This window comes from Dendrobates tinctorius, unplaced genomic scaffold (assembly GCF_039654945.1).
Source record: "Dendrobates tinctorius isolate UK_male_01 unplaced genomic scaffold, ASM3965494v1 ptg000107l, whole genome shotgun sequence".
In the NCBI taxonomy this organism is placed as follows: Eukaryota; Metazoa; Chordata; class Amphibia; order Anura; family Dendrobatidae; genus Dendrobates; species Dendrobates tinctorius.
In genome coordinates this window covers 39,064,621-39,087,256 of record NW_027361775.1, presented here as the reverse complement: position 1 = coordinate 39,087,256, position 22,636 = coordinate 39,064,621, and the positions used below count along the sequence as shown (strand labels likewise).

The following is a 22,636-nucleotide window of genomic DNA, read 5'->3' as shown; positions in this document are numbered from 1 at the left end:
ACACGGATAAATGATTCTCTATGGGGTCACTCGCACCAGCCGTATATTTCTACGCTCCGTGCCAATCGCAGCATGCTGCGATTGTCAGCGTACTACGGCCGCAGTACGCCAATGCAAGTCTATGGGTGCGCAAAAAATACGGATTACACACGGACCACATGTGTGACCTGCGAGCAATACGCACCAGGTGTCTTTTAGCAAAGCTGGCAATTCAGTGCGCTATACAGTAAACTCACACTGACAGTTTTAATAAAGAAACGAATGAATAGATATATACACATAGAATACTTATATATATATATATATATATATGCATTCTATGTGTCTATATCTATTCTTTGGTTTCTGTTATAAACCCTGTCATAGGGCTCCATTATATGTCCATTTTTGCAAGCCTGCGAGAAAATCTCGCCATACGGATGCCATACGGATTACATACGGATGCTTACAAGCGCAAAATACGTGACCACACCTTGATTACGGATGACATACGGAGCACTATTTAGGGGTCTGTCATCCGTATTACGCATGTAAAATACTGACCGTATTTTGCGTCGGTTAGTGTGACCCCGGCCTATAGGTCAATTTCTGTGTGCAAAAATTTCCAGAGTAAAAATAAGAAAGTAACTGTCTAACGTGCATATATTTGAACGATAAAACAATTATTATGTTTTGTTGGACGCGGAAAAATGTAATAATTCAGTATGAAATATCATATACTTTTCCACAAACATGAGACTACATTTTTCTTGTAGACTTATAGATTTCATTCATTAATATTGATGCCAATATTCCTGGTGTTTTTCTTATAAAACCATAAGTAATGGACAAAAATATATCATCTACTGACATCTGACATTTCAGTATATGGTTCCTGGAGACATCCAAAGATGCTTCTGTCCTAGACAACTAGGAAAGCAGAATTTCCAGCAATTCCTGTTACCACAGAGATTTCTGTTTGTAGGTGATCTTAAGGCCAAGAATTTTGGAAAATAGCTGTGGTTGTGATGTAGGCGCTAGCATTTATTGCTTGGTTCTAGCTTGTTCTTTATTTTATTTTCACGCTTAAACCAGCTCTGGACTATTTCATCTTTCATTTTCTTATCACTTTTAACCACTCTTGCGAACAAGGAACCTAATATGCACAATGCATGCATGAATGAAGACCTGCCTCACTTCATTTCGAGTTTCGGTTCACGCATGGCTACTGAAGAACATCTTTTGTAAACTTTTTGATGCTATTTTCCTGGTATTCTGATCCATGTCACTAAAAATTAGAGCCATGCTGGAATGGAATAACATCACCACTGTCAGGTATTCAAGGTTTCAAAGGTACAATGATGTATAAAAGTATGAATACATCATTGATGGTGGATTATGCCTGGATAAATCAAATACTGTAATACAACATATTAGTATATACCTTTCATATGGATATATATTACTAAAAATATAACTATCATTTCCTTTTTTATAATATGTTCTACCCAGATCACTCACAAAACTTCTCGAAACTTGCTGCTTAGCGGGCAGATGGTGCAAGAGCACATACAAAGCGTTGTCTATAGCCCCACAAGCTCTCTGTTGGGTGAATACCTTGTCCATGTGCTCATGAAGGAGCTCAGCACTTCTACATAGTGAGCTCACCACTACTGTCTGCGGAGCAGCGTGCTTCAGAGCACTTTTTTGAGCGATAGATGGAGATTTCAGCAAGTGGACTCCACCAATTGGCTGGAACATTAAGAGGATGAACATATTACAAAAAAGTGAACATTAATGATTACAATGATTAATGGACACAACATAGAAAATGGCCTTTTTTGCATAACGAAGAAACAGTTTCTCTGGTGCCAACTATATAAGTAATTACCATGTCTAACTTCTTAAAAAGTATAAAAAAAGCCAAGTCAGACATCAAGACACTTTAACCCCTTAACAACTATTCCTATTTTGGATATAAAAAATTTCTTTTTGTTGTTGTTTTGTTTTTTTCATTGTAACAAAAGTAAATGTATTTTTTTTATAACACCATTTTAGGGTGCTTATACCTTATTGGTTATCTTTTATTAATTCCTTTTTGCGGAATAATAAAAAAATTGGTTTCATTTGTACCACCCCTTCATGACCAAAACTTTTTCGGTTTTGCGCTTTCGTTTTTCGCTCCCCTTCTTTCCAGAGCCATAACTTTTTTATTTTTCTGTAAATATGGCCATGTGAGGGCTTATTTTTTGTGGGACAAGTTGTACTTTTGAAGAACATCATTGGTTTTAGCATGTCATGTACTCGAAAACGGGAAAAAAATTCCAAGTGTGGTGAAATTGCAAAAAAAGTGCAATCCCACTCTTGTTTTGTGTTTGGCTTCTTTGCTAGATTCACTAAATACTAAAACTGACCTGCTATTATGATTCTCCAGGTTATTACAAGTTCATAGACACCAAACATGTCTAGGTTCTGCTAAAAAAATAATAATAATTGCACAATTTTCCAAGACCCGTAGCGTCTCCATTTTTTGTGATTTCGAGTTGGGTGAGGGATTATGTTTTGTGCACCGAGCTGATGTTTTTAATGACATCGCTTTTCTGCAGATACATTCTTTTGATCGCCCGTTATTCCATTTTAATTCCATGTCGCAGAAACCAAAAAAGGTAATTATGGCGTTTTGATTTTTTTCTCGCTAAGCCATTTAGCGATAAGGTTAATCTTTTTTTATTGATAGATCAGGCGATTCTGAATGCGGCGATACCAAATATGAGTATGTTTGATTTTTTTTATTGTTTTATTTTGAATAGGACAAAAGGGGGGGTGATTTAAACTTTAATATTTTTTAATTTTTTTATATTTTTAAAACTATTTTTCTTTAATTTTTGACATGCTTCAATAGCCTCCATGGGAGGCTAGAATCTTCCACAACTTGATCGGCACTGCTACATAGAGGCCATGCTCAGATCGCCTCTATGTAGCAGAATTACTGCATTGCTATATAGCTATCCGGCATCAACAACCATAGAGGTCTCAAGGAGACCTCTGGTTGTTATGCCGATGAACCGATCACCCCCAATCATGTGACGGGGGTCAGCGGTGAGCGTATTTCCGGCCTGATGGCCGGAAGCACGCGTTAAATGCCGCTATCAGAGTGTGGAGAAAATTAACTTTATTTCTCCGGCGAGCCGCCAGCTTTCAATGATACAGGAATGCCATGTGGCTTCAGTCATCACTCACAGCAATGAAAGCAGTCGCTGTAAGCATGGCCCGGCATTTGGACTGACAGACGGCTCTGCACTGATGTACTGCATACAGCTGCCACTCAAAGTATAGTGAGCAAAGACTATAGCTGCATTGCCATACACATGCATGACTGAAAACCAGCAGCTCCAGAGAGAAATAATGATGATTTTTCTCCTGGGTCTTGCACTTTCCGCAGGGTGGACAGGCACTTTCTTAACATGATTAACCTGCAGAGTAGCCCCATATCAGCAGGTTGATAGTGTTATGCTACCTGACAGGTTCCTTTTAAGGGGTTACAAGATCTGAAATTAAGTTGCAAGTCAGTCACTAGTGATGAGCGAGTATGCTCGTTACTTGAGTTTTCCGAGCATGTTCGGGTGTTCTCCAAGTATTTTGGGCGTGCTTGGAGATTTAGTTTGTGTCACCGCAGCTGCATGATTTGCGGCTGCTAGACAGTGTGAATACATGTGGGGATTGCCTGTTTGTTAGGAAATCCCCATATGTATTCAGGCTGTCTAGCAGCCGCAAATCATGCAGCGGCGGCCACACAAACTAAATCTCCGAGCACGCCCAAAATACTCAGAGAACACCCGAGCATGCTCGGAAACCTCGAGTAACGAGCATACTCGCTCATCACTAGCAATCACCAATTGGCAACAGAGTATTAATTTTCTTTCTAGAAAATAGATAGATAGATAGATAGTTTAAAAAATAGCAGAGTAGGCACACCCGGCATAATCCACTTAACATTATATTATACTTGACTAATTTTTTTTCCTACTGTATTGACTGTGCTTCCTCTTTTCATTTTTGTTTTGGCAGTTTGTGGAAGGCCTAAACAACCACTCCCAGGAATAGTGAAACGCATCATTGGTGGGCGTAATGCAGAACCTGGATTTTTTCCTTGGCAGGTTCTAATTGTGGTTGAAGATATGTCCCGTGTTCCTGAAAACAAGTGGTTTGGCAGTGGAGCATTATTGTCTGATTATTGGGTGCTAACTGCAGCTCACGTGTTAAAATCTCAGCGACGCGATAACACTGTAATTCCTGTTTCAAAGGAACATGTCACTATCTATTTGGGGTTGCATGATGTGAAAAATAAAGATGATGCTATTACTAGAACTATAGAGAAGATTATACTACATGAATCTTTTGACCCACAGATTTACAACCATGATATTGCATTGGTGAAACTGAAAGAAAAGGTTGTAATGAACCAGTCCATAATGCCAATATGTCTGCCCGAGCTGGATCATGAGTTGGAAGGTCCTCATCCCAATACTCTTGGTCTTGTAGCTGGATGGGGTATCTCCAACCCTAATAACACTATAGATGAAGTCATTAGCTCAGGCATGAGAACATCTTCTGATGTGCTCCAGTATGTCAAACTTCCAGTAGTACTTCATGCTGAGTGCAAGGAGAGCTATGAGTCCCGCTCTGGGAATTATAGTGTAACAGAAAACATGTTTTGTGCAGGTTATTATGAAGGTGGGAAAGATACCTGCCTGGGAGATAGTGGGGGTGCCTTTATAATTCAAGACCCTGAGTCAAAAAGGTGGGTGGCACAAGGGCTGGTATCATGGGGAGGGCCTGAAGAATGTGGAAGCAAACAAGTGTATGGTGTGTATACCAAAGTGTCTAATTATGTGAATTGGTTAGATAATCAGCTCAATGCATAAACACCATGCTATAAAGAGCTTAAACTTTAGTGATATATGTTCATATTTCCATGCTACATACACCACTTTTAGTCAACCTTCTAACTACTTTATGGTGGGGTACTTACAGTAAAGTGCTAACTGGGAACCAATTATTTAGACTTTGTGTACAGTTCCTTCAGCTGGTGTTTTAAACATTAACAATTAAAATTGTTTTCAAGAATTAAAAAAAAACAATATTTACTCACTTGTCAAAACCCCACCATTTCACAATGACAATAACAGTCCTGCCCCAATAAGTAGCAATTGCATGTAAAGTGAAAATAAGCGCAAGATGGCCAACGACTATTCACATTACTGATTTCACTACAGTGACTAGTGATTGGTTGCTAATGTTACATGCTAAGACAATAGATTATAATTAGAGACGATTAAACCTTTTGAAATGAGAACTTGCCAGGTTTGGAGATTTTCTTCCCAAATATTTTTTATGCGGCAAATGAATTTGCCCTGAAAATATATGTATAATACTATGAGGTCTCATTGGCCTGTATCCAACACTTTTCAAAACCTTTAATGCAAGCACAGCCTTAGTAATGTTAAAGTAAACTCATTGCAGAAAGGAATTGTAACCAGTAAAAACCAACAGCCCATTTCTTCTTTTTAAACTTGTAAAAAAAAAATGGTTCAAAAAAGTTCCCTTTTAGAAATTTGTGATCAGGTAGACTGTTGAGTGCAGAAACCTGACTCAAACTGATGGTGTCGCTGTTAGAGGTATCATCATCCTGCTGTAACTGAGACGAGGTATGAGCCATATATTTCATAATACCCTCCATTCCTTCCCATTAATATGCTTGTTGGAGGCAAAGGAGATCAAGTGTATCCTGGTTTTAGTAATACTACTGCCTGGATAGCTGTTGACAGTGGTGGCTGTGCTTCTGCTACTGCTAATGGCTCCCACATTATTATCTGAATATGTATTTTTTCTCTTACATTACCCTTTCCATTGCCTTTTTTTATTTTATTATACAAAAACAGACATGTCTGCATCTACTTTACTACCTCAGCGCCATTTCATAAAATGATCAAATAAATAATTATAGATAGGTACGCCACCAAAAATCCAGCAACAGCTTGCTGTATCGGTGTGGCATGTACGGATGTAAAATCTGGCTAGTAAAAAACAGATGGGCAAAAAAATTGTTTTCAACACACACTTTTTGCGTTAGAGTCGCAATCAAATGTCTTGTTTTAGAAAAAAAATGCAATTCACCTTCACAAAAATGATTGCACAAGAAATGCAAAAACACAGTACAGTGGCCTGTAACATGCAAGTACACAGTCTAACACTAATTTCAGATTTATTTCTGCAAAATCTATAGCGCTGTCTTGTTTTTGCTTTCCTGTGCTGTGATGGTGCTGTAATACTGATTAAATTGATACCTTTGATGAAGAAATCTCTTTTAGTACTCTTCTTTAATCATCATTTGAAGTTTTCTGATTATTAGATTTTGGTGCACAGGGGCCAGACTGTACAATGGATTCTCTCCTCCCCATATATGATTCCCCAGCCCCTGCACCTACTTCCAGTCTTTGAATTACAGGTCACTGCTGAGATTTCAAACAGAGGAGTTAGGTCATTGAAAGACTGGAGGCAGGCGGAGGGGCCAGGGAAACACAGACAGGGAGAAGACCCAGTGCACAGTCCAGCCCCTGTGCACAGAAATCTATTTAGCAAAAAGCTTCAAATGCTGATTAAAGAAAGGCAAAAAAGTGGATTTCTTCAATAAAGAATCCTGACATGATCAGTGACTTCACCGCTAGTCACTAAGGCTTCGCTGCCTCACAGCCTGACCCGCAGTGAACTCTTGAGAGTGTGAAAATGCCAGTTCATTCTCCTACGCTGCAGAGTTCAGCGTGAGTCAGGCCGGCAGGGAGGGCAGACTCAGTGACGTCAGCGCTTGTCTCTGAAGCAAGCGCTGGCATCATCTCATTCATTCTTCAGTGGTTTACATCTGGGGCAGGCGCATTAGCAACACTCCCAGTTGTAAACTGTATACCCCCCAGATATGGATTACGGCGTGGGACCGATCGCCGGGCAGGTATGGTATATTGTTGGTTTGTTTTTTTTATTTCTTACAGGAGATTGAGGGCATCACTTGGAATAGCAGAACAATAAAGACGGCAAACTGTGTTTATTGCTTTATTTCATTAAATTACTTTTTTTTCTGGCTGTGTGTCTTTATTTAACCCTTTCACTACTATAGGATTTGTAATGACGCCTTAGGCTGGTTTCACATTTGCGTTAAAACAACGCTGCGCCCTGCATCGTTAAGCCCCGCCCCGAGCCGGCTCCCTGCCCGCCCCATCCGGGATCACCGCCTACTTTCGCATTTGCACGCATGCGATCGGCGCACCCTATCTTTAGCATAGGGTGCGCAGATCATGCGCTGCCAGTGTGAAAGTAGCGTGCTGCGCACTTTTGACGACTCCCCCAGCCAATATGTATTGTATGTGCCAATAAAATGGCAGCGTTTCCTCACCAGCCTGAAGAGTGCGGTCCATTTTTCTCTACATGGATTTGTATATATATATATATATACACACACACATACCTATTCTATGTGTATATATGTATTCTATCTATTCTTTTCTAAACTGTCAGTGTGATTTTACTGTGTAGCCGCATATTGGACTGAATTTGTCCGATTTCATCGCAAGTGAACATGAGCACTAATAGGTCTTATTGCACTTGACTTTTTTTGGTAGTGCTGCCAAATTTTCTTTAACTATTAAAGTTTTTATAGCTAAAGAAACACATTTCAAACATGCATTAAAAACTATATATGAAATTTATTTCCTGTTTAGGTTAAGGCAAGGGCTATCTTTAAGCTACTCAAGAGATCAAATAAAACAAAGAATTGCAAGTGTTTATACAGTAGCTGTCAAAATTCTAGACACACCTCTACATGCAGTGTAGTGCAGTTTTTCTTGCTCTTTTTGGAATGTGCACATTGTAGATTCAGACTGAAGACAGCAAAACCGCAAAGGTACATATATGGAAACATGAAACCGAGAAATATGTGTAAAATAAACCCTGAATGTGTGTTAAACTTTAGGTTCCTAAGGGTATGTGCACACGCTGCAGATTTGTTTGCGGATCCGCAGTGGATTTGCCTCTGTGGATCCGCTGCAGATCCGCAAGCAATGTACAGTATAATGTTAATCAATGGGTTTTAGAATCCGCAGTGCACATGCTGCGGATTTTTCCGCATGGATTTGCTGCGGTTTTAAATCTGCAGCATGTCAATTCTTTCTGCGGATTCCAGAGCGGTTTGACACATGTTCCATTGTCCAGGTGTCAAACCGCAGGGGAAAACCGCTGGCAAATCTGCAAGAAAACCGCAGGTCACTTTGCCTGCTGTTTTACCTGCAAATCCGCGCGGAGAAATCCACAGGTGAATCCGCACTGTGTGCACTCACCCTATTATTATTATTATTATTATTTATTGTTATAGCGCCATTTATTCCATGGCGCTTTACATGTGAGGAGGGGTATACATAAAAACAAGTACAATAATCTTAAACAATACAAGTCATAACTGGTACAGGAGGAGAGAGGACCCTGCCCGCGAGGGCTTACAATCTTCAAGGGATGGGTGATAATACAGTAGGCGAGGGTAGAGCTGGTCGTGCAGCGGTTTGGTCGATCGGTGGTTACTGCAGGTTATAGGCTTGTCGGAAGAGGTGGGTCTTCAGGCTCTTTTTGAAGGTTTCGATGGTAGGTGAGAGTCTGATATGTTGTGGTAGAGAGTTCCAGAGTAGGGGTGATGCGCGAGAGAAATCTTGTATGCGATTGTGGGAAGAGGAGATAAGAGGGGAGTAGAGAAGGAGATCTTGTGAGGATCGGAGGTTGCGTGCAGGAAAGTACCGGGAGACGAGGTCACAGATGTATGGAGGAGACAAGTTGTGGATGGCTTTGTATGTCATGGTTAGGGTTTTGTAATGGAGTCTCTGGGCAATTGGGAGCCAGTGAAGGGATTGACAGAAGGGAGAAGCTGGGGAATAGCGGGGGGACAGGTGGATTAGTCGGGCAGCAGAGTTTAGAATAGATTGGAGGGGTGCGAGAGTGTTTGAGGGGAGGCCACAGAGCATGAGGTTGCAGTAATCCGCTAAAAAAAAACCTAAAAGTACCCCTCTGCTTTTATTCTGTTTTTCTTTATAATTTTAGTCTCTTATATAGAGCCATTAATTCCACAGTGCTTTACAAACATCAGCAGAACTGTCTCTATTGGGGCTCACAATCTAGATTCAATATCAGTACATCTTTGGAGAGTGGAAGGAAGGCCACATTCACATGTTCAGTATTTGGTTAGTATTTTACATCAGTATTTGTAAAAGTACTGTCACACTTAGCGATGTACCAGCGATCCCGACCAGCGATATGAAGCGGTCAGGATCGCTGGTGCATCGCTAAGTGGTCACTAGTGAGCTGCCACACAGGCAGATCCCACCAGCGACATCGCAGGGGACGGGGGTCGCTACTTACCTGTCACACTAGGCGATCCTGCATCCTCCCGCCCGGCTCCACGCTCATCACTCGTCTCTCCACAGGAAGCGCCGCAGGAAGCTGACGACGAGAAACAGTCCTGGACATTCTTGCGCGATCAGCGATAATCAGCGGGGGAGCGGGTCGTAGGTAAGTATCAGACATAGCGATGTCGCTAGCAATATCGCTATAACGTCACAAGTTATAGCGATATTACTAGAGATATCGATTAGTGTGACAGGCCCTTAAGCAAAAACCAGGTGTGGAACAATCGGAGGAAAAGTTTAATAGAAACATGTCAAGTCTGTATTTATCACCTACTCCCGGTTTTGCCTTACAAATACTGAACATAGAAACGTGTCTGAAACCAGCAAATACCTATGCAAACATGGGGAGAACATACAAACTCCTTTCAGACCCTGTCTTTGGTGGGATTTGAATGCAGGACCCCAGGACTGAAAGGCAGCAGTGCTAACCACTTAGCCATCATGCTGTCCAACTCTGATGACAGCTTTGTCATATTTTCAGGCAGCTTCAACAGGTGGTCACCTGGACTTGTTTCTAATTAAGAGATATGCCTTGTTAAGTGTTCATTTGTGGAATCATCGATCTTGAGAAAGTGGTATAGACCATCATATTTTGCAAAGGCAGTGTTAGTGCGCAGATCAATACAGTGTTGAACTATATTATCCATGTGTTCTAATCAGAATGTGGCAAAAAACCCTCAACTATGTTAAGAGAAATGACAGTGCACCATCATCACTTTAAGCCACTCAGGTTAGTCATTACAGAAAAATGCCTTGAAGATTGAATGAATCCTCAAGTGAAGTCATGAAAACCATTAATCTCTTTGATGAAACTAACTTTCATTAGAACCAACTCAGAAAAGGAATACCAAGAATTAACTTTGATGCACAGGTTAAGTTTACCAGACTTACCAGCCTGAGAAAATTTAAATTGAATACACTTTAAAGAACACTCCTCAAAAATGATGAATAGATAGACATCAAGTAGCAAACACATCTCAACATTAACTGTTCAGAGGAGACTGCAAGAAGTATGACTTTATAGTTGAATTGCTTCAAAGAAGCCACTACTGATGACCACAAACAAGAAGAAGTGACTTGTTTGGACCAAGCAAGACATGGACTAGATTTTAGTGGAAATCTGTGCTGTGGTCGGATGTAACAAGAAAATGAATCAAAAAACACCACACACTATGTAACGGCTATGTGGCCAAGAATTGAGGGATGAAGTTCTTCATCAGTTGGCAAAGCCATTATAACCAACCAACCATAACCCAATTAAGATTGCTTTGCGATCAGTTTAACCACAGTATGAAGATAAAGTATTCAACAAGTGCTCAGTCAGCACATCTGGAAAAACCATCAAGACTTGATGACGTTTCTTTAGAGAATGCCAAAGATATTTAAGGGTGTGTGCACGTGATGTCTTTTTCACATGAGTACATTCCACCAGAAAAAAAGAACACTAAAGATATGCTGACTAGTGATGAGCAAACATGCTTTGATAATGTCTTATGTGACCATGCTCAAGTGTTATCCGAGCATCTGAGAGTACTCGCATATTATGTTAGAGTCTCTACGGATGCATGATTTGCGCCTGTTAGGCAAGTTTCACACATACGTTTTTTACATCAGCTGCAATCCGCGAAAATGGCAGGACACGGATCCGCAATCTCTTTCAAAGCAACGTGTGCTACCGGACTGTTGCTGTGACGGATCCGGGGAAGGCAGAAATTTAAAGGAACCATGCCCGGGGAGGGGAGAGAGAGAGAGAATATATATTTTACCCGCCGCCAGAACGGGATTTAGGCCGGGGTCACACTAACCGACGCAAAATACGGTCAGTATTTTACATGCGTAATACGGATGAATTACCCCTAAATAGTGCTCCGTATGTCATCCGTAAGCAAGGTGTGGTCGCGTATTTTGCGCATGTCAGCATCCGTATGTAATCCGTATGACGAGATTTTCTCGCAGGCTTGCAAAATGGACATATAATGGAGCCCTATGACAGGGTTTCTAACAGAAACCAAAGAATAAATATAGACACATAGAATGCATATATATATATATATACACTCACTGGCCACTTTATTAGGTACACCATGCTAGTAACGGGTTGGACCCCCTTTTGCCTTCAGAACTGCCTCAATTCTTCGTGGCAGAGATTCAACAAGGTGCTGGAAGCATTCCTCAGAGATTTTGGACCATATTGACATGATGGCATCACACAGTTGGCGCAGATTTGTCGGCTGCACATCCCTGATGCGAATCTCCCGTTCCACCACATCCCAAAGATGCTCTATTGGATTGAGATCTGGTGACTGAGGAGGCCATTTGAGTACAGTGAACTCATTGTCATGTTCAAGAAACCAATCTGAGATGATTCGAGCTTTATGACATGGCGCATTATCCTTCTGAAAGTAGCCATCAGATGTTGGGTACATTGTGGTCATAAAGGGATGGACATGGTCAGCAACAATACTCAGGTAGGCTGTGGCTTTGCAACGATGCTCAATTGGTACCAAGGGGCCCAAAGAGTGCCAAGAAAAAATTCCCCACACCATGACACCACCACCACCAGCCTGAACCGTTGATACAAGGCTGGATGGATCCATGCTTTCATGTTGTTTACGCCAAATTCTGACCCTACCATCCGAATGTCGCAGCAGAAATCGAGACTCATCAGACCAGGCAACGTTTTTCCAATCTTCTACTGTCCAATTTCGATGAGCTTGTGCAAATTGTAGCCTCAGTTTCCTGTTCTTAGCTGAGAGGAGTGGTACCCAGTGTGGTCTTCTGCTGCTGTAGCCCATCTGCCTCAAAGTTCGACGCACTGTGCGTTCAGAGATGCTCTTCTGCCTACCTTGGTTGTAACGGGTGGCAATTTGAGTCACTGTTGCCTTTCTATCAGCTCGAACCAGTCTGCCCATTCTCCTCTGACCTCTGGCATCAACAAGGCATTTCCGGCCACAGAACTGCCGCTCACTGGATTTTTTTTCTTTTTCGGACCATTCTCTGTAAACCCTAGAGATGGTTGTGCGTGAAAATCCCAGTAGATCAGCAGTTTCTGAAATACTCAGACCAGCCCTTCTGGCACCAACAATCATGCCACGTTCAAAGGCACTCAAATCACCTTTCTTCCCCATACTGATGCTCGGTTTGAACTGCAGGAGATTGTCTTGACCATGTCTACATGCCTAAATGCACTGAGTTGCCGCCATGTGATTGGCTGATTAGAAATTAAGTCTTAACACACAGTTGGACAGGTGTACCTAATAAAGTGGCCAGTGAGTGTATATATATATATATATATACATATATATGTATTCTATGTGTCTATATCTATTCATTCGTTTCTTTATTAAAACTGTCAGTGTGAGTTTACTGTATAGCGCACTGAATTGCCGTCTTTGCTAAAAGACACCTGGTGCGTATTTCTCGCAAGTCACATGCGTGGTCCGTGTGTAATCCGTATTTTTTGCGCACCCATAGACTTGCATTGGCGTACTACGGCCGTAGTATGCTGACAATCGCAGCATGCTGCGATTGGCACGGACCGTAGAATACAGATGAGAAATATACGGCTGGTGCGAGGGACCCCATAGAGAATCATTGGTCCATGTGTAATGCGTGCATTTAACACCTCTCACTCGTCCGTATTCCTCGCCAGTGTGACCCCGGCCTTAGGGTTAAATTTCCGGCAAAGTCAATTCTTCCGGGCATGCGCAGTGACAAATGTGGATCTGGCCAGCCTAAAAAACGTTTCATTGTCCGTACTGTCATGTCAGCGGATGCCAAAATTTGGGCGGATCCTTAAAAAAACGGATTCAACGGATGACCATCAGTCAAGATCCGTCGATAATGCAAGTCAATGGGAAAAAAAACGGATCCGCCAAGAAAATTGGAGGATCCTTTTTTTTGCAAAATGGCGAATTTTGACTGATGGAGACAAACGGATGTGTGAAAGAGGCCTTAGATGGCCTGAATAAATGTGGGGATTGCATAACAAACAGTCTATCCCCACATGTATTGAGGCTGTCTAAGGGTAAGTGCACACGTTGCGGATTTTTGCTGCGGATTTTTCCGCGTGGATTTTGCAAAATATGCAGGTAAATCCACAGGTCAAAAGACCTGCGGTTTATCTGCGGATTAGCATGTGGTTTTGCCCTGTGGTTTGACACCTGGACAATGGAGCAGGTGTAAAACTGCTGCGGAATCCGCACAAAGAATTGACATGCTGCGGATTAGAAACCGCAGCAAATCTGCGTGGAAAATCCGCAACATGTGCACAGCATTTTTTGCTTTTCATTGATTTTAATGATACTGTACAACGCAGCAGAAACTGCTGCGGATCCGCAGGGCCAAAATCGATGCGGATCTGCAGCAGAATCCGCAACATGTGCACATACCCTAACAGCCGCAAATCATGCAGCTGCAGAAACTTGAACATAATATATGAGCACTCCCAGATGGTCGGATAACACCTGAGCGTACTCGGATAAGACGTTATAAAAATATTCATATAAAATATAAATATATTCAGTGTTTTAGCTTTGGGAAATCAAAAGCAGAAAAACAAAGCGGTCTAAAAAAGTGACCTGACTATTTTTCAAGCTGCTTTCAAGGAATCTGCTCGCTGTTTTTTACATAAAAAAAGAGAAAAAAAAAACGTTGGTGGCAAAGTCACCAATAAAAAAACAAAAAAACAAAAGGACCTAAAAAAAAGATGCTTCAGGAAAGATAATGACAGTGTTTTCTTGGACCATCTTCTGATTTAAAAATTCAATGGGTGCACATTATCTAAAGCTGTCGTCCACGTAAAAGTGGGGTATTTTAAGAAATCTAAAATTTAACACATTTTCTAGTTGTTTCACATGCGTTTCCTTACTTCTTGCTTCCATGAATGCTCCTTTATGTTTTTTCTGCCTTCAGTCTGAATCTACAAAGTGCAAATTCCATTAAGAACAATGAAAACCAAAACTGTCCAATCTTTTGATCAGTAGTACATATTTTATAATTATCGGTTTACAGAAATAAAAACATCGTGACTATTCTGTGCATTATCGCTAACCTTAAAGACTTTCACATGTGGTTGTAGTAAGGAAGGAGTCGGATTTGATTCTGAAACGCGTTGACAGATAAACCACCTTCATTTAAACTGTTTATGATCCATTCCTGAATTGGCAGTGCACTGGAAGTCCACTTATTCTGCCTCTCTGCTTTTTTTATTGTTTATTTTTTTCACAATTTTTGTGTACAGATATTGGCTGTGAGTCAAAAGGTATATATATAAAACACCGTACATTGTGTTTTTTGCTGCGTTTATCCACAATTTAGTTATGTGCACATAACATCTTTTTCTAAAAAGATGCCTCATAAAATAAACCTAATACACATAGCAAAACTGCTAGCGCTTTCCTGAAGCAGCTTCACCTGGGAGACCAAAAAACTACTCCTGCATCTAAAAGTGCTGTGTGCACATTGCCTTTTAGTGTGCTCTCTGTGTCTTTGTATTTTTTCCAAACATAGAATTCAATAGTTTTGGCAGCTTTTCAAATGTGTTCTCACAGGCTTTCTATTAGAGAAAAAAGGGTATGGAAAAAATGCGTGTGTGTGTAATAAAAACCTTACAAAAACACACTTATTAAAAGAGCATAAAAATTATTTACAAGCCAGAAAGAAACATTGCAAAAAAAATGTATAAAAAAGAAACCTAAGGGTATGTGCATGCAATGTCTTTTTCAGTCAGATTCCACTGAAAAAGTATGTAAAAATGCTTAAAGCACCACTAATCTAAGTTCCCTGCCCCTAGTAATGTACTCACTAGCCGCTATTTTATTTGTGATCAAACGGTTTCCAAGGAAGCAGTTCACTAGTTTATTTTTAAAGTTAAAAGTATAAGACACCAGTGGTGCCCCAGTAGAGACTACAGAAAAGATGCTAAAGATGCTTCAAGGAAAAGATCATTGGTGTTTTCCTGAAGTGTGTTCTGCTTCAAAAGTTCACAGGGTACTTCGAAGTCTAAACTACGTTGCATGCACATACCCTTAGGGTGTGTGCACACGCTGCGGATTCTGCTGCGGATCCATAGCGGTTTTGGTCCTGCGGATCCGCAGCAGTTTCTGCTGCGGTATACAGTACCATAATATCCTATGGGAAATGGAAACCGCAGTGCAGACGGTGCAGATTTTTCCGCGCGGATTTGCTGCGGTTTCTAATTCGCAGAAAGAATTGACATATCAATTCTTTCAGCGGATACCGCTGCGGTTCACCATCTCCTCCATTGTAAAGGTGATAAACCGCAGGGAAAACCCGCAGCCTAATCCGCAGATAAACCGCAGGTCTTTTGACCTGCGGATTTACCTGCGGATTTTGCTAAATCCGCGCGGATCAATCCGCAGCGTGTGCACACACCCTTAGGCTGATTTTACAGAAAGATTTTTTCTTTGCCATTTTGATTGCATTTATTTGGGCTAAACTCTGTGGTTGTCTGGTTAAGAGTCTGCAGGGAAAGATTAAAATTTGTAGGTATAGATTGTTTTAGTTTGTGCTTTTTAATTAAAATTTTAAGGTTAATAGAATTTTGTTCCATTGGCTTCTTTATAGAACTTTAACATTTTCATGAAGGATAAATGCTATTTCAAAATAACATTTATAACACTAAAAATGGCAAGAAAATGTATTAAAGTGTTGGCTTTTTTTTACAAGGAACAAAAGCACTGTGGGAGCCCTATGGCAATTTTGCACACATATTCTGATCGCTTATTTTGGATGAGTTTATGTTAGCCGAAAGCAGGAGAAAAAGATAAACTGGAAAAAATGTAGAATGGAGAGATTTGTTTCACTTTCATGTTTGTTTTTGGACACACTCCTGGTTTAGGTTCACAAACATAAATGCTTTCATGCCTATTTAGGGTTTGTTCATACAAAGCTTTTTTATGTGCATTTCTCTAGCTGAAAATTCACAGCAAAAAAACCCTTTAAACAAAATATGTTTTGGGCATAGTTTTTGGGAGGTGATTTTAAGCGGTTATGTATGGGGTTTTTTTTATTCAAATGATTCAGTAGTCAAATTTGGATTATTTTCGAGGAATAAATGCCCCAAAAATTGATATATTGCTTATTTTTTCTACATGGAAAAACCCATGCAGTTCCATGTACACTACATTTATGTTTTCCCATTAAAGTGAATTTGAGTTTTTTTCAGAGAACTTGTAGCTTTTTGCCATGTGTATTTTGGAGAAACTTCACTTCAAAATCCACATACAGTTGTAGCCAAAAGTATTGACACCCCTGCAATTTTGTCAGATAATACTCAGTTTCTTACTGAAAATTATTGCAAACACAAATTCTTTGTTATTATTATCTTCATTTAATTTGTCTTAAATGAAAAAACACAAAAAGAATTGTCCTAAAGCCAAATTGGATATAATTCCACACCAAACATAAAAAGAGGGTGGACAAAAGTATTGGCACTGTTCGAAAAATCATGTGATGCTTCTCTAATTTGTGTAATTAACAGCACCTGTAACTTACCTGTGGCACCTAACAGGTGTTGGCAATAACTAAATCACACTTGCAGCCAGTTGACATGGATTAAAGTTGACACAACCTCTGTCCTGTGTCCTTGCGTGTACCACATTGAGCATGGAGAAAAGAAAGAAGACCAAAGAACTGTCTGAGGACTTGAGAAACCAAATTGTGAGGAAGCATGAGCAATCTCAAGGCTACAAATCCATCTCCAAAGACCTGAATGTTCCTGTGTCTACCGTGCGCAGTGTCATCAAGAAGTTTAAAGCCCATGGCACAGTGGCTAACCGCCCTAGATTTGGACGGAAAAGAAAAATTGACAAGAGATTTCAATGCAAGATTGTGCGGATGTTGGATAAAGAACCTCGACTAACATCCAAACAAGTTCAAGCTGCCCTGCAGTCCGAGGGTACAACAGTGCCAACCCGTACTATCCGTCGGCGTCTGAATGAAAAGGGACTGTATGGTAGGAGACCCAGGAAGACCCCACTTCTTACCCCGAGACATAAAAAAGCCAGGCTGGAGTTTGCCAAAACTTACCTGAAAAAGCCTAAAACATTTTGGAAGAATGTTCTTTGGTCAGATGAGACAAAAGTAAAAGTAGAGCTTTTTGGGCAAAGGCATCAACATAGAGTTTACAGGAGAAAAAAAGAGGCATTCAAAGAAAAAAACACGTCCCTACAGTCAAACATGGCGGAGGTTCCCTGATGTTTTGGGGTTGCTTTGCTGCTTCTGGCACTGGACTGCTTGACCGTGTGCATGGCATTATGAAGTCTGAAGACTACCAACAAATTTTGCAGCATAATGTAGGGCCCAGTGTGAGAAAGCTGGGTCTCCCTCAGAGGTCATGGGTCTTCCAGCAGGACAATGACCCAAAACACACTTCAAAAAGCACTAGAAAATGGTTTGAGAGAAAGCACTGGAGACTTCTAAGGTGGCCAGCAAAGAGTCCAGACCTGAATCCCATAGAACACCTGTGGAGAGATCGAAAAATGGCAGGTTGGAGAAGGCACCCTTCTAATATCAGGGACCTGGAGCAGTTTGCCAAAGAAGAATGGTCTAAAATTCCAGCAGAGCATTGTAAGAAACTTATTGATGGTTACTGGAAGCGGTTGGTCGCAGTTATTTTGGCTAAAGGTTGTGCAACCAAGTATTAGGCTGAGGGTGCCAATACTTTTGTCTGGCCCATTTTTGGAGTTTTGTGTGAAATGAGCAATGTTTTGCTTTTTGCTTCATTCTCTTTTGTGTTTTTTCATTTAAGACAAATTAAATGAAGATAATAATACCAAAGAATTTGTGATTGCAATCATTTTCAGGAAGAAACTGAGTATTATCTGACAAAATTGCAGGGGTGTCAATACTTATGGCCACAACTGTAAAAAACACACTTTAAGGGCAAACCAGAAACAGAAAGAAGAGAAAGTAAAACAAAAGAATAAAAAGAAAGAATTCTAAAACATTTTGTCCTTTTCTTCTCATGACTCATTTCTTTGGCATCCTCCCCAAATATAAAAATAGGAGTACGTTTTAATATAATTAAAATAAAATTGGAAAGTCAACAGAATAATGATTTTTTTTCATCTACCTATTGGTTATATAAATTAGACTGGGTTAAATTAGACAAGCGTATTTCATGATCCTAATATAGACTGCAATGCCTGGTTTGGTAAAGAGGCTCCGACGCAAACTTAAAGATATATGTTTGTCTACGAGGCTTTAAATTCAGGTCCGGAGACTAGCGGTCAATCCAGGTATTGCTACCCATATCCAGAGCGTGAAATACCCTCGTCCGAACCCTGCCAAAGTCTTCAAAAATAATATCTAAATAAGTAGAATAAATACACACAAAAAATATTCTACACATATAATTTAATTTCACTGTACAGTATGTTGATTGAACATAAATTACTGACTCTACTATAATTCATATCTGCAATTGTATGTTAGCGATTTTTAATAGCGCTCAGCCCTTATTGGATTCTGCAATAAACTAATGTTAATAGCTTCCTTCTATTTTCATTTGTGCCAAAAATATTTAGAATAGAAATTAGAAATGGAAATGTAATTGCCAGGATATATAATCCGGAATGTGCTGCTGACTCCCGTAAATGAGAACTGACAATCATGAAAGGTTGTTATTTTTATTTGCAAAAAGATCAAAAATACATTTGTCATTAACAAATGTTTGTCATTAAATAAGTACGCCCATCTACGTTTTGTATGCTCTTAATATATTGCAATCATATTGTGTAATACTGTGCACTTACAATTGCTCATTTTGCCCTTCTGCCTAGTTAATTCTTCTGTTTTCCATCAGGTCTATGATATAACGTGATTATAAACTGACTAGCAGAATCCTTCTAAGCTCTATGGAGAAACAGGAATTTACTGGGTAGAAAGGCAAAATGAGCAATTGTAAATACACAGTGCTATATTATATGATGACTGCAATATATTAGGTGGATAAAAAACTTTGATGTTTGTTGGTAGTGCTTCATTAAGTAATTTTGTTATAACGTAAATACAATTAAATATGCTAATTAAAACGAAAACTAAAGCTGTTGTCCATTACAAAAGCTGTATTCCAACTGAGGTTTATTTAGCTGATATAATATTTTCTATTTTAATATCTCTTCATGTGTCCTTTGAGTGGCAGATTTGGCTACTGTGCATGTGACTGCCATATTGTAGGCTACTGTATAGTAAAGCAATATGGATATGGAAGATAGCGGATGAATGAAAATCATAAATCGTCATCATATTATAATTTTGGCTTAAAGATATATGACTTAACCACAATACTTCCTGTGCTACTGTGCACATCTCAGGGTACCAAAATGTTATTATATTATTTTTATTATTATATCAATATTATTATGTTTATTATTCTATGTATCTTATACTCAAAAAAAATTAGTGTGGATCAAGTTTGAGAATTTGCACACATGTATTTTTATTGACTGATTTGTCGACCTGCACATTATATGTTAGACACAGCGCTACTTGTTTTTGTTTACAAATTAAAGGGAAATTGTCACATTGAAAATGCTCTCCAATCTGCATGCAGGGTGTTAGGCTAGGTTCACATTTGCGGTCGAGTATGCAGAGTATCGTCCGCAACTGCAAACACATACAAAAACGCATGCAAACATTTGCGGCTGTGGATGAATGGCAAGTGCTATTTTCCTGGCAAATTTTTGAATGTACAAAAGAAATGCCCAATGGGCGTGTCTTATGTAAATTCTTGCGTATGCAAACACAAAGCGTACACATGTGCTTGCATACGCATGCGTTCCCATAGACTGGAATGTGTTGTTTAGACGCATCCCTTCCACAAATGTCCGCAAAATTACAACATGTTGCGTAAGCCGCGCCCCGCTGCACAACCCGAAACGACGCATGCGTAAGCAAACGCGGTTGAACGCATACAAACGCATGTACCTGCGTCCACAGAGTTAGAGATAGGAAAACACGACGCATGCGGATGTATGCATCAGAAACACTACGGACTCAACCGCAAATGTGAAACCGGCCTTATTGAGCAGGAGAAGCTGAGATTATTGATATACAGTATAGCATTAAGTGGAAAAGAATATGTATAGATGTTGTGTTGCTATTCCCTGAAATCCCTGAGAGGTGAAGCCTAATCTCTAAAGTTTCCTTTAATATGGGAAGAGAAATAACAGAGGTACATTTTCACAAAAAGTTGATATGACCTGCACATGACAGCCACAGTTTTTTCTGCAATGTTATTCAATTTCATATCTGTAATTTTATCATATTTTTGTTTTTCTCTTGTATGAAAGCCATCCGCTTATTTATCCATACAGCATTAATATATACACACAATTACCAAATTGTACTAGCATTTGCATTTTGTTTTATGGCAGTGTACCAATATTACATTTTTGTACGTTTTGATACCTATATATGCTCTATATTTCTATTTATTCATTTGTATTATTTGTTTGCTATAAAACAGGAGCAAAAAACGGCTTTGGTGCCAAACAAATGTAAATAAAGGAGGTAAAACACAGTGAATGTAATGTATGTATTTTTTTGTAAGTTATGCATTGCAATGAAAAGCTAAGCACTTGACACTATTACCTGAACTTAATGACACTTTACATATACATATGGTGTCAAATAATATCAACTAACCAACAGAAAACTACTTTATCAATTCTTTAACTCCTTCACTTCCCACTTCCCAGCCTGTTTTCATCTTCCTGACAAGGCCAAATTTTACAGTTCTCACCAGTGTCACTTTATGAGGTTATACTGTAACTTTAGAACACTTCAAAATATCCCAGTGATTCTGAGACTGTTTTCTGTGACATGTTGTACTTCACATCAGTTGTAAATTTTGGTAGCTATAATTTGTGCTTATTTATGAAAATATTGAATATTTGAAAATTTTGCAATTTTCAAACTTTCAATTTTTGTGCCCTTAAGTCAGATACTTCTACCACACAAAATGGTTAATTGGTTAATAAATAACATTTACCACAGGTCTACATTACATAAGCATCATTTTTTAAACATATTTTTTTGGATAGGAGGGTTAAAAGTTTATCAGCAATTTCTCATTTTTCCAACAAAATTTACAAAGCCAATTTTTTTTTTTACGGGCCACATCACATTTGAAGTGACTTTGAAAGGTCTGGGTGACAAAAAATACCCCAAAGCGACACCATTTTAAAACGTGCATCCTTCAAAATGCTCAAAATCACATTCAAGAAGTTTATTAACCCTTTAGGGTCTTCACAGGAATTTAAACAATGTGGAAGGAAAAAATGAAAAATTTTACTTTTTCCCACAAAAATATTGCTTTAGTTCCAAATTTAGCACTTAGTATATGTTGCTGAGTGAAAACTACAAAGCTGCGATTGTAGTGCCTAGTACATTGTAGTGTGACACTGAGTCACTTTTCATAGAGAAGTCATGGGTCGAGATAATCGAGGAGTCCGAGGTCAATAGCCAGGAGGGTATGTCATAAACACAGGGAACGTTGCAGGGTAACGGTCCAAGGTCAAAATACCAGGAGGATAGCAGATCAGAACAAACCACCCATATCTGAAGCTAAGGCTGACAGCTATCTGAGACTGCTAGCTCAGCAATAATGGGAACTCAGAGCACCTATTGAGAGCTCAACACCTCAGATTGGATGGCTGAGCTGTGAATTGTTAGGTGACATCATGCCCCGAGGTTAGTAATGGAGAGTCGTCAATAAGACATTCTCATTACTAACCCAATAGTCACAATGTAAGAAAACAGACACCCAGAAAAAGTAGTTTAATTGAAAGAATGGCACAGACTTCTTTAATATTCTTAATTAAACCATACTTATGACCTTGCCCATTCCCCTGCTGCTCTCTTCATCTTCAAAATAGGTAAAAAAAGAAACAACAGTATTCCTCATCTTTCCACAGAATTGCTTTTAAACCATTTGTCTGCATCCAGTGAACTGCTATTCCCTGTTTGAAGGCACCATGAGTGTGAGAAAGTTTTCCTGCTCGCTGTGCCGTCTGACAGGTCCAGCGAGTTCATGGCCAATGAACTCACTTCACCAATGTGACTATGGGGTTAGTAATGGGGATGTCTTATTGATGCCTCTCCATTAATAACCTCGGGGCTTGGTGTCA

The 22,636-nt window shown here is 39.7% G+C and overlaps 1 protein-coding gene across 4 annotated transcripts in view; it reads left to right on the top strand.

The window, feature by feature from the left end:
* The window catches only part of MASP1 (MBL associated serine protease 1), a 245,757-nt gene that overhangs the window by 112,503 nt on the left and 110,618 nt on the right, over positions 1–22,636 (top strand). The window contains exon 11 of one of the 4 annotated variants that reach the window (XM_073589387.1): positions 4,048–6,438. The exons of 2 other annotated variants lie outside the window; for them this stretch is intronic. In XM_073589387.1, the coding sequence (XP_073445488.1) occupies positions 4,048–4,904 (857 nt within the window). In that variant the 3' untranslated portion in view covers positions 4,905–6,438. Of the gene's footprint in view, positions 1–4,047; positions 6,439–22,636 lie in introns of those variants that run through there. One more of the 4 variants, XM_073589386.1, reaches the window with a different exon arrangement.